Consider the following 13,412-nt stretch of genomic DNA (forward strand, 5'->3'; position numbering starts at 1 on the left):
TGTGGGAACCCTTTTTGGCCTTGTGTGCAAGGAGCCCTTTTTGGCCTTCCTGCTTTCTTGTGGAAATACTGCTTCAGATTGCCCCTTAATTGTCATTGCAGTGGAAAAACCAGACTTGAAACCTTAGAAAGTTAGCAGAGGTCCCTGTGTGATGAGATAAATTCATGCTAGGCTTTGGCATGGTGAGGTCTTCTCTAACTATGCTCAAGAGGCTCCCATAGACCTAGGAGGCTCTGCATGGGCAATCTAATTTTGGGGAGTGACTAGTGTGCTCAGGGAAAGGATCTAAAGAGAACATGAACTTTCATATTGCACGGGGGTGTATTTAGCATTGCTCCTCACGCAAAGAGTTGGGGCCCTTTGTCTCAAGAGTCCTGTGAAGATGTTACCTTTTGTTGTTGGCATATTGAGTCTTTCCACCCAGTGCGAGCCAGAATTCAGTAGGCTCTTGGCCTTCTGCTATCACCACCTTTTCTGTCCTGGAGAGGAGGTCAGCTACACTCTTGGCCATCTCCCTCTCATCCCCACTGCAACCCTGTGAGATGGAAACAAGACTGAGCATATTAACCTGTATCAGTTCAAAATCTTCCCTGTCCACTAAGTCATACTTCCCCCAACATGGACATGTAACAGGTAAGTCCTTACTTGCTTCCTGTCCTTTGATTGGCTAACCCCCCTTTCTTGCCAAGATAGGCTGGGCATCTCATTTTCTATGTCCCTGAGACTACAAATATATTTATTAAATAATGCAAATAGAGGAGAAGAGAATACAAATTATTTGTTTACATCATTTATACCCTGCCTTTCTCTGCAGTGGGGACCCAAAGCAGCTAACATTTTCCTTTGCTCCATTTTACCATCACAGCAACCCTGTGTGAGAGAGTGAGTGGTCCAAGGTTATCTGGAAAGCTTCCATGGCAAGGAATTTGAACCTGGATCTTGCAGATCCTGGTCCAACACTAACCACTGCGGCACATGTCATGCACCATGCCAGGAGAGGATACCTACCTTCCCATACCAGAGGTAGCAGCAAGTCTGAGATTTGAGAATAAAGACATCATTAGAGTTGAGGGAGATGGCACGGGGAGGCACTTCAAAGGCCTTGGTGTTGTATTCATTAGTTCCATGAACTTGGAAAAGGCGGATGGAAGGCACTGGATCTGTGTTGCCAGCTCGTGAAGTACCACCCTGGCCAAAGACAGGGAAATTCAGAAAATTTTATGTTTTTGGCACTGGTCCTGAGGAGTCCTAGTTCCTTTCTAGGACAAATTGTACAGGGATATGCACATCTGTAGCGTTTTTGATTGCTTGAGGAAGGGTACATACTCTTGGTAGTAACCAAAACTCACAACTGACTTTGAGAAGACACAGCAAGCAGACTCAATATCACTGTATAATGAAATAGAATGTATAATATTTGGTCTTCAACCCAAACAAACTTGGAAGGCCATGGAAGAGGACTGGATGAGAACAATACTATTCCCATGAGTGAAATTTTAAATGTTTGTGAAACCTCCTACTTATCCAGTATTCCATTAAAGTAATACCGAGCTAGGCCCAGCAGGTCACAGAGTATTATTTCCTGCCATGGGACTGTCTGAAGTCCCAGATTGTCCAAGTGTCTGGACTTCCAAGAGAAGAGATTCTATGACTTCTCTAGGTAAGCTGTTTTGTATTCCTCTGATAGGAATGACCGCATGTCTGGAATGTAAACCTCTGGTTTCTTTTATTCTCTGAGCATGGAGGGAACAATTGTCTTCTCTCCACCAATAATCTAAGGAGAGAGTTAACAGCCCACCAACAGACAGCAACAAAGTGATAAAAACACTATCCCATTTTGAAGGAAACAATAAAGCCAGTCATACAATTCTTGCTTAAACAGTTGAAGAATTTCCTGATGATGTGGAGCCCAGATATGTCTTAGTGTGTGGGAGAATGGCAATCTGAATCAGCTAGGTCCTACTTACCATGTATACTACCATGCGCCCCTTGAAAATGGCCATGAGGTGGGCAGGCTCCTTGCCCATGGTCACTCTCACCTGCACAGGCTCATTATTATACTGTTGGTCCAAAATAACAGCCTGGTAAGCGGAGGCAGTGATTTCATCTTGGCTGGCATGGCGGCCCTGGAAAACAGCAAACAGCAGGCTGATTTGGAAAGAGAGGATATAGTTACCGCAGCATAATACAGAGGACTAGATTGTTTAAAAACAAGCTATACAGTTATGACTGTATTATATATTATGGGATTCAGGTTTCTGCAGTCTAGTGTTAATCTTCAGAATCGGCAACCTCAGCTTCTGGGTTTTAAATAATAAAGGTCAGGTTTCTAGTCCTCATGACTGCATAGAAGATACAAGCAGTTTCTATTATTAGGGATGAAGAAGCTGACTTAGAGGTTTGCATAATTGAGATTTTTGCCTCCTGTATTTCATCTCTCCCCGCCAGGAGTGCCATGTAGGGCACTGCGTCAACCAATCCCATCCACTGTTTATATTTCAGAACACATGAGCAGCCTCAGGAGCACTTCTATCTTTAGCCAAGTTGCTGATTCTTAAAGCAATCAATGCGTGTGTGCATGTCTGCATGCACTAGTATGCATGCCAATAATAGAAATCTGTCTCAATAAATAAAAAAGAGGGATGAGTATTTGCTTGCCCTATAGTGAAAATATTACTTTAGTTTCTGTGCAAACACCCCAAATGCTCTCTAGGTGCACTGAAATCTCCCCTTACATAAAATTTGCCATCCCTTCCTCATTTAACAATTTACTGTCCCGCAGGAAGGACTTTGCACACATTTTCATGTATATGAAGACCACAGAAGTGCTGCATTTGGAGCCCAAAAACTTCTCCTCTCTCCACCTGCCTCTATTCAGTACCCAGATGGTATCTATCTATTTTCATTCATGGAGTAACAGTAATTTTGAAGGGAGATTGTTTAATTAATAAAATGGTATAAAGTTAACTCCATCCCCTACACACACACACACACCCAGTGCTGTGGACTCAGCCCAACCTCATCCCCCACAGCTGCTTTTAACATCTGGCTCGGCTAGTTTGGCACTTGCTTTCCTTTGCCTGATCCCAATGCTCACCTGCCAAATATAGATGATGTAGTGGATCTTATTGTAAATTTGATACGTGTAGAGGACGAGGTAGCAGTCACCACTGTAGAAATGCCCAAGCCAGCGACTCTCCACTGGCACCAGTTCCAAGTTCTCAATTCGCCAGACCTGCCAAGGTGAGCATTGTATGAAGAGCTCAGTCTAGACATTCCAAGCAGGTAGTGACAGCCCTGTCCAAAGACACTCTCCATGCTTGGGTCAGACTAAGATTCTAAAATAACAAGGCTGGTCTCACCAGAACGCCACTCCCTCCACCCAGCAAGTCGCAGCAACCCCAGCAAGGTCCTTCAAGGCAAGGGAGAAGCAGAGATGCTGTACGTCTGCAGAGTCTTGACAATCTCTCAAGCAGCAACATTGTTTAGCTTCTAACATCTGATATTCCATTCCACCTCAACCTCGACAACCACAGTATCCTCCCCACCCTACTCCTTTTTTTATAAGGCTATTTTGCATTCTCCAAAGGCTTGCAGAGCCAAGACGAAGAAGAAATCTCTGACCTCTAGATGCGTTCTGACCCTAGTGTCTCAAGTCATCCAACTAGTCTCAAATCCAGTTTAGAGGCTTACAACAGGACGGATTGTTCAGGTTTCCTCCTTACCTGCACCTCTCCAGAGCCATCATCCACCATCCTGTGCTGGGCAGCCATCTCAGGCTTGGCATGCAAAGTGGTGGCATCAAACTTCACCTGTTCCACTTTGGCTGTTTGAGAGATGACAGGTAAGTACATAGGTAGGATGGGGGTTACCAGCAAAGCTGTGTCTTAGGCCATGTTGTATTAAGCGTGGGCAGCGACAGGAAGGGGAATTTTTTGGTTGGTATTTTTGTATTTGTGTGTACATGGAAGTCATGGCAACCTCTTGTCAAGTGCGCTCATTTCTGGACTGCATTTTTCTAGGCAGAGAGCAGGTCATCAGCTCTCCATCTCTCCCCCCCTTATTTACAGCCAGCCAGCAAGTAGTAAACCATCTGGCCCTGAGATGTTTATGTTACAGACTGGCTGTTAGTATCTTCACGTCGCCTCTCCCAAGGTTTCACACAGACGGTCCTTATCTCTCCCCAAAGAAGTGTGAGAAGGTTTGATGTTTCCAATAGACTAAAATTCCTTAGTAATAAAATAGATCAGGGGTGACCAACGGTAGCTCTCCAGATGCTTTTTGCCTACAACACCCATCAGCCCCAGCCAGCATGGCCAATGGCTGGGGCTGATGGGAGTTGTAGGCAAAAAACATCTGGAGAGCTACCGTTGGTCACCCCTGAAATAGATAGTTGCTTAGTAACCTTTGAACCCGTGACTCAAGTAGGCATCTGTAGTGTAACCTTTGATGATATCCTATATAGCAACTGTGTAACTGTTTGTACCCCATTACTCCCAAGGCTTGTGTCCTTGGTACAGCTCCTGAGTTTCTAACAATAAACCAACTTTTGATTCAAAACAAAGGACTTGGTTATTGAGAAATATCGGCACTTGACACCTCTGCTGACTGACCACTACTGAGGGCCTGGAGGATATTCAGAGAGGTGACTGAATAAAGCCTGCCCCTGCCTCCTGACTTCTGGTATTTCAAGGTGGTTTCCCATCAAAGTACTTGCCAGAGTTGACCCTGATTAGCTTCTGAGATCTGAGAAGATCAGGCTTGCCTGGGCTATCCAGTCAAGGCTCTAGGAAGGGACTTTGATGGAAAAGACACATTGACAGGTACGTGGCAGACCAGTTCTGCAAGCATAATAGCCATGACATCAGCAGAATTTTTTTTTTTTGAGCTGCAGTATATTTGTTGTGCTAAAAACTCCACCAACCCTATTGTAGCCGAAGGAGCTTTTTTGCACAAGGCAATGTGCTAGCATTAGAATGCTGGTCTGATTTCTTGAATAACGCAGTTAAAGGATAGTGTTTCAAAGCAGAAAGCAGGAAATGTTCATGATTATGCCATGTACAATGCTACCATTTGTTCATTAATCCTTGTATTAACAAAACACCATTCAGGTTGTGATGAATTCCACTGACATATGTGGTTATTCTCCCCAAAAGTGATCCAAACAAGTATGATCCCCAAATCTGCAGGGAAAGACTGACAATTCATATCCTCACAAAACCCAACAATACTCATTTCTAGAATCGTGTTTGCTCACAGATTCAGCATAAGCCCTCTGCTGCTCACAAAACTTATGTTCTGTAATCCCCCCACCCCCAATCAAGTTGCAGCTGACTTATTGTGACCCTGTAGGGTTTTCAGGGCAAAGAATGTCCAGAAGTTGTTTTCCATTGCCTTCCTCCACATAACTGGTAAATAATAAATGACCTGGAACTAGGATTGAGTAGTGCAGTGGCCAAGTTTGCAGATGACACAGAATTATTCAGGATGGTGAAAAACAGGGCTAACTGTGAAGAGCTCCAAGAGGACCTCCACCAACTGGGTGAGTGAGTTGACAATGTGGCAAATGAAGTTCAGTGTTGGTAAGTGTAAGATGTTGCACATTGGGACAAAAAGTCCCAGCTTCAAGTATAGGGTCTGAACTTGCTGAAACTGAGATGGGAAAGTTATTGGATAGTTCAGTGGAAGTGTCAACCAGTGTGCTGCAGCGGTGAAAAAGGCAAACTCTATTTTAGGAATTATTAGGAAAGAGATTGAGAATTAAATGGCTGAAATTGTAATGCCCCTGTATGGTGCAGTCTCATTTGGAATACTGTGCACAGTTCTGATCCCTGTATCTCCAAACAGACATTGCAGAGCTGGAAACAGTGCAGAGGTGGGCAACCAAGATGATAAGGCGCCTTCCCTATGAGGAAAGGCTGAAGAGCTCGGAACTGTTCAGTTTAGAAAAGAGACAAACTAAGGGGAGACATGATAGAGGTTTAAATTACTCATTAGGTGTAGAAAGCTGACAAAGATAAATTTTTCTCCTTCTCCCAAAACACTAGAACTCGAGGGCATCCAATGAAGCTGATGGGCCATAGGTGCAGGATAGATAAAAGGAAATACTACATTGTTGCCAGAGGATGTAGGGATGGCCACAGGAATAAACAGCTTTAAAAGAGGGTTAGATAGATTCACGGAGAATAAGTCTTTCAATGGCTACTAGCCATGGTAACAATATTATCATATGGCAGTGTGTGCTGTATAGTCAGGAGATCCTAAGATTGTTCTTGATCCTAAGAAGTTCTAGCTCTTTTAGTGTTAAACTGCCACAGGAGGTGGTGGCTGCCACAGGTATAGCCACCTTCAAGAAGGGTTTAGATAAAAATATAAAGCACAGGTCCATCAGTGGCTATTAGCCACAGTGTATGTGTGTATATAAATTTTTTTGCCACTGTGTGACACAGAGTGTTGGACTGGATGGGCCATTGGCCTGATCCAACATGGCTTCTCTTATGTTCTTATGTGACACAGAGTGTTGGACTGGATGGGCCACTGGCCTGATCCAACAGGGCTTCTCTTATGTTCTTATGTGACACAGAGTGTTGGACTGGATGGGCCATTGGTCTGATCCAACAGGGCTTCTCTTATGTTCTTATGTGACAAGAGTGTTGGACTGGAGAGGCCACTGGCCTGATCCAACAGGGCTTCTCTTATGTTCTTATGTGACACAGAGTGTTGGACTTGATGGGCCATTGGCCTGATCCAACAGGGCTTCTCTTATGTTCTTAAACACCACTAGGCGGCTAGCTAGACTTGTTTTTAAGGTAAGCGACATTTCAGACGTGGTTTGCCATTTTCTGCCTCTGCGTCACGACCTTGGTATTCTAAGCCAGGGCCAACCCTGCTTAGCTTCAAAGAACTGGATAGCCTGGACTATTCAGGTCAAGATACTGGCTATGGTGGCTGAGGGGAACCTCCACATTCAGTGGCACTAATTCTTTGAATCCAAAGGCCAGGAGGCAACTTCAAGGGAAGGCCTCAGTCTCTGTGCCCTGTTTTTGGCTGTCCAGAGGAACTGGTTGGCCACCGTGGGAGACAGGATGCTGGACTAGATAGACTGCTGGTCTGATCCAGCAGGGCTCTTCTTGTGTTCTTATAACAACCTAGATGGTCTCTCAGTCAAGTATGAACGAGGACCAACCTTGCTTAGCTTCTGAGATCTGCCAAGATTGGTCTGGGGATATCCAGGACTGTAACTAATATCACAATAATCAAGAAACAAGGTGGATTATAACACCTGCTTCCTCCAACCAGCATTCTGGGCCTCCATAGTACTATGTATGCTAAGCAGAATAGAAATGCCATGCTTCCACATCAGAATCTCTTTGGGGAAAGCAACAGAGCTGTTACAGGCTGACAGAGGAGATCCATCCCCCCCCCACCCCGTCCTCTTCCTAAACTTATAAGCGGGCAGGAAGGTCATAAAAGCTTTCTGCATCTTCTCCATTGTGAGGTCCATATCAATCAGAAGTAGCCTATGTGTACATCAGGTCTCCTAGTCAGGTGTTAGCACTTACCCACTTTACCAACTGAGCTGGTCTTGCCAAAGCCAACAGTTTGGTTGGGAACTGTCCATTTTTGAAAGAGCTGCTTGAACACAGCAGATTCAGAACCATCATTTTCAGTCTCCACCCCAGTGGTAGGTGGATAGTTCTTTGCTTTGATGAAACCCTGGGGCAGGGAAGAAAACAACGCCACAAGTGGGAGAATATAATAAAGGAACTACTGTGACTATAAACAGTTCTCTATCTATCTCTGCTCATCTCATGTTTGAGAGCCACAAGACATGAATGCAGCTGGGTTCAATCTGGCCTGCCAACTTGCAAGACACTGACCACACCCCTGTCCAATTCACTGTGAAATTACATATCATTATACATACAGCAAGAGAGAGAGCATCAGGCAAGAATAAAGAAGCATTGGACTGCATAAATCAGCAGTGATTTGTGGCACTTCCCACTACCGTCAGTTGGAAGAAGAAGAAGATATTGGATTTATATCCCGCCCTCCACTCCGAAGAGTCTCAGAGCGGCTCACAATCTCCTTTACCTTCCTCCCCCACAACAGACACCCTGTGAGGTGGGTGGGGCTGGAGAGGGCTCTCACAGCAGCTGCCCTTTCAAGGACAACCTCTGCCAGAGCTATGGCTGACCCAAGGCCATGCTAGCAGGTGCAAGTGGAGGAGTGGGGAATCAAACCCGGTTCTCCCAGATAAGAGTCCGCACACTTAACCACTACACCAAACCGGCCAAAGATGAATTCTAGGGTATTATATGTATGTCTTCATTTTATGATGATATTCTGCTTGAGAGAGAGAGAGAGAAATATTACCTTGTTCTGCCTACCAAGATTGCAGACATGCTTACTCAACATAAAAAGTAGGCTTGAGATTTTAGATGGTCACTGTAACCCTGACTTTGGAACAGCACATTACGCTAGTTCTTGTTGCAAGTCTACTGTTGGGCAAGGACTCAACTATACGAGATACTGAAAGCTCCATGGAAAAAAATTCTTGCAAAATTAGGCGACTGGAGTACAATTCCAATTGGGACTGTTGCATGAGGGGTTGGGGTGTTGAAGCCTCCCCCTACACCATTTTCCTGACCTGAAATGTTACATAGAAGTACCCCTATCAGTACTTTTCCCAGTATCCAGATGTCCAGGAAAAAACGCTGCTTGTATATGACGCTGCTTTATATTGAATCGGCATATGACGCTGCTTTATATTGAATCAGACAATTCGCTCATCAAGGTTGGTATTGTCTATTGAGAATGGCAGTGGCTGACCACAGGCTGAGGTCATTCATATCAGCTACCACTTGGTCCTTTTAACTGGAGATGCTGGGGATTGAACCTGGGACATTATGCATGAAACACTAAGCCACAGAGTTAGTGATTCATAGGTTGTTATTCCCGTGGATAATACAATATCGCCATTTTTGTTTCTCTTTAATTCTTTATTTTATTATATTATTTATTAATTCTTTATTTTGTCATGGGAATCAGCTGGTCTGTCTCATTTTTGTCTGTCTGTCATTGATGATTCTTTTGTTCGTTTTGCAGAATTTGTATGCCATTTACATGTACACACTTTGCATGCAATTTGCATGCAATTGATACACCGCGTATGCATTTTAATGAGAAAAATGTAGTACGCAGATACAGAAACTTGTACGAAACTGAAGACTCAATGTTTAGCTTCTGACAAAGAGCAAAACCAAAAAAGCCCTGCCTAGAAGCGCGACATGCAGTGTCCCTTTCAAGCAACAGACTGCAAGGAATGCAGAGACTCTCCCCAAAGCTCCAAAGGGTTCTCTTGTCCTGCAATTATTCCTTGCCAAGTACAAAACTGAATGGGTCAAGCTTTTCCTCCACCCCAAAGCAAAGGACAATGCTTCCATACCCCTCTGCCAAGCTCTCACTTACCAGGGCCCGTGTCATGGCTTCCTGTTTCTCTTCCTTGCTACAGTTCCTGCCCTTCCAGACATAGATCCTTACACCGCACTGGTCTAAGATGTAGCACTCCTGCGAAGAAGGAAACCGATCCAGAAAAGGTTTTGTTAGAAAGCAGCTGTCAGACTAGGCTTCCCAACCCTCTCGCCCTGGCGGGGGACCCCAGGATTTCCAGCCTCTTCCCCCGCTCCCCAAAAAAATGGAAGCGGGGGGAGGGGGGAAATGGCACCAAGGAGCGTGGCGAGCCGCCCCATCTTGGAGCGGGCGACGCCGCTGCGCAGCTGCCGCCTCATCTCTGCTTCACCGTGGCTGCTCCTCCAAGATGGACTCAGGTTGGGCCCATCTCGGAAGAGCGGCTGCGGTGGGGCGGGGAAGAGGCGGCAGCAGTGCAGCAGCATCGCCCGCTCCGCCTCTGGGGTGGAATCGGAGAAGGGGAGAGTGGAGGGAAGGAAGGCATTTAAAAAGTTGTGAGGTCCCTTTAATTGTGATGGACAGAACTCCCTTTGGAGTTCAATTGTGCTTGTCACACCCTTGCTCCTAGCTCCACCCCAGTGTCTCCTGGCTCCACCCCCAAAGTCCCCAGATATTTCTGGAATTGGACTTGGCAACCCTATGTCAGACTGTCTTAAACAACCCCTTGCCACTGCCATTCCTTTGTGCTTCTCATTTTAGGGTGGCAATGGGAAAATGGGACACAATTGTGTAGATTGAGTTATGGTTTGCTGTTCCTCTTCTCCTTGATCCTCCTACCCACCCTGTGCAAAATTTTGTCTGCTGGATTGCAGCAGCGGAGCCCTTTCTTGAAGGAAGCCACTTGCCTCATGGTTCAGGAGGTCCTGGGTAAGGGGCCGGGTAGCAACTTCCTGGATGAGCAGGTTCCCCTCTACATCAGACACACTGTGAGGAACAGACAGGACAGTATCAGGGACATAGTTCCAAAGTGATGTTAAAGTTCTCATTTCATTGAGATGTTGATCAAAAAAGCTGCATTGTAGAGACTGAGACTGTGCACAGTGAGTATATACACACCGTGGTTCAGATTTGGTCTTCCTCTCAGGAAGTTCTCAAGAAGTTGTCATATGATTAAATTATACCAGGGAATGTGAATAAATGACTTGTACTTCTTTAACTTCCTCCTGTTCTTGTGTGAAGAAATTCTGCATCACACTTGCAGTCAATAGTGGTAAACCCCAGTTTGCCTGTTCGCTATTTTGAAAGGTCTGGAGTGGAAAAGCATGAAACCAAAACACTTGGTTCCAACTTTGTTGAATGTAAAGTGCCAGGGGAAAACATATCTACCAGTTTTTTGTTGAATCGGAGAAGGCATGCAGCAAGTCACGAGTTCTATCCCTGGCATCTCCAACTAAAGGATCAGGTAGGAGGGACCTCAGCCTAAGACCCTGGAGAGCTGCTGCCAGTCTGAATAAACATTACTGGCCTCAATGGGCTGATGATCTGATTCAGTGTAAGGCAGCTTCGTGTTTTCACATGTATGCGTGTGTGTTCTCCCTGCTTTTTGCCCTCTTGATCCCAAACAAATCTTTAATTCTTGATTATTTTTACAATCTTCTTGATTATTTTTACAATTTGTATTTATTTTTCCTTTTACCAAATAACAAAACAGTGAACAGAAGACCTAAGATAAGCTATTTCCATCTTCAGTATCCAAGATGGCAGAAGAGAAGGGAAAAGGGAGAGAAAACAGTGAGAGAAGAGAGATCAGAGAAAATAAGAGTCAAAGAGAAAATATCACGTCAAAAGTGGAGAGTAAGAACATATCTCATACAGCACCAAAAAGACCCCTTCTGGTCTTAAAATTTGATTCCATATCTCTTTTAGCGTAAATTGGTGTTTCCTGTAGAACTAGATAAAGAAGATCTTCCAATCGTATCAAGATTTGGTGATGTAAAGGCCTTCTCTTAAGTATGGGATTTTTACCTATTGCAGTACCTCTCAGTACCCAAAATTTGTGATTCAGCTAAAGTTTCCAGGAATTAGGGGGACAGCCCAATAGTTTGGGCTACATTATTTAATTGAATCTTATATTGCTTTTAATGAGCTGCATTTTATGTAGTGTTCAAGCTGCTGTTTAATTTTATTTTTAAACTTCTAATCTATTTATTTTTACTTGGATTATTGGAATCTGACTGAAGTACTGGGTATAAATGCTTTGATGAACTGATTGATTGATTTTGTGCTTGCGGAGAAATACTTATAGGAGAAAACCAAGGAGTCAATCATTAGGGTTTCTTCCCTTTTGAGTTTTTTTGGTGTTTTGTTTTTGCATCCACAGTACCCGTACCCAGGGCTTTTTGGTAGAAAAAGCCCAGCGGGAACTCATTTGCATATTAGGCCACACACCCTGACACCAAGTCAGCCTGAACTGCGTTCCTGCTCAAAAAAAAGCCCTGCCTGAACCTTTCTCCTTGGTCCCCAATCCTTTCTATTGTGCAGTCTGCCATCAGAGTCCTTGTCAAATCATTCCAAGTTCACACACAAGTAACAACCATCCCACACTCAAATATATAGGGTTGCCAATCTACAGGTAGGTCCTAGAGATCTCCTGGAATCACAGATGATCTCCAGAAGATGAAAATTAGCTCCCCTGGGAAAAAATGGCTGGCTTGGAGAGTGGGCTGTATGGCATTATGGTCCCTCCCCTCCCTAAACCCTGCCCTTCCAGGCTCCACTTTCAAATCCTCAGGGATTTCTAAGCCCAAAGCTGGCAACCCTATCAAATGCCATAATCAAAATTGCACCAATTAAGGAATTCACTACAAATGTCTTGTTTGCTTAATGTATTCTAACAACAGAAATGGAGTTTCCTTTACACAGAACTTTTGTTCGCTTAACCAATATATACACCTAACAGGACTGGATCTGCATGTTTTTTGAGGGGGGGGGGCAAAATTAAGAAATGACACCCCCTATGGGTCATTCTATCTTATGGTCCCATAGAATACAATGGACTCCATACCCAATCTGGCGCCCCCCCCCCTTCGTTGGCGCATGGGGCAAGCACCCTCTTCTGTCCCCACCCCTAGATCCGGCCTTGACACCTAGCAGTTGTCTGGATGTCTAAAGATTTTCCAACCTACCAATCTCCCTGCTTTTCACAGATATTTGCTCCTCTCCCTTGCAACTGTGCTCTCAGCTCTCCAAACAGCCTCCTGGCCTCATTTTAGTCCCCAGTACCACAGAGCCAACATAAGAGAAGCCATGTTGGATCAGGCCAATGGCCCATCCAAACACTCTGTGTCACACAGTGGCCTGTGTGTGTGTGTATACACACACACACACACATATATATATACACACACACACCATGGCTAATAGCCACTGATGGACCTCTGCTCCATATATTTATCCAATCCCCTCTTAAAGCCGGCTATGCTTGTAGCTGCCACCACCTCCTGTGGCAGTGAATTCCACATGTTAATCACCCTTTGGGTGAAGAAGTACTTCCTTTTATCCATTTTAACCCGACTGCTCAGCAATTTCATCGAATGCCCACGACTTCTTGTATTGTGAGAAAGGGAGAAAAAGTACTTCTTTCTCTACTTTCTCCATCCCTTGCATAATCTCGTAAACCTCTATCATGTCGCCCCGCAGTCGATGTTTCTCCAAGCTAAAGAGCCCCAAGCGTTTTAACCTTTCTTCATAGGGAAAGTGTTCCAAACCTTTAATCATTCTAGTTGCCCTTTTCTGCACTTTTTTGAAAGCTATAATATTTTTTTTGAGGTGCGGTGACCAGAATTGTACACAGTATTCCAAATGAGACCACACCATTGATTTATACAGGGGGATTATGATACCAGCTGATTTGTTTTCAATTCCCTTCCTAATAATTCCCAGCATGGCGTTGGCCTTTTTTATTGCAATCACACACTGTCTTGACATTTTCAGTGAGTTAT

The 13,412-nt window shown here is 44.5% G+C and overlaps 1 protein-coding gene across 1 annotated transcript in view; it reads right to left on the reverse strand.

The window, feature by feature from the left end:
• VIL1 (villin 1) overlaps positions 1-13,412 on the reverse strand; it is a 57,759-nt gene that overhangs the window by 5,828 nt on the left and 38,519 nt on the right. The window contains exons 9-16 of the mRNA XM_060262549.1: positions 10,317-10,395; positions 9,472-9,570; positions 7,563-7,716; positions 3,726-3,826; positions 3,098-3,235; positions 1,968-2,126; positions 1,009-1,188; positions 390-535 (exon numbers count right to left, since the gene is read on the reverse strand). Of these exons, the coding sequence (XP_060118532.1) occupies positions 390-535; positions 1,009-1,188; positions 1,968-2,126; positions 3,098-3,235; positions 3,726-3,826; positions 7,563-7,716; positions 9,472-9,570; positions 10,317-10,395 (1,056 nt within the window). The remainder of the gene's footprint in view (positions 1-389; positions 536-1,008; positions 1,189-1,967; positions 2,127-3,097; positions 3,236-3,725; positions 3,827-7,562; positions 7,717-9,471; positions 9,571-10,316; positions 10,396-13,412) is intronic.

The sequence above is a fragment of the Heteronotia binoei genome, chromosome 21 (assembly GCF_032191835.1).
Source record: "Heteronotia binoei isolate CCM8104 ecotype False Entrance Well chromosome 21, APGP_CSIRO_Hbin_v1, whole genome shotgun sequence".
NCBI lineage: Eukaryota > Metazoa > Chordata > Lepidosauria > Squamata > Gekkonidae > Heteronotia > Heteronotia binoei.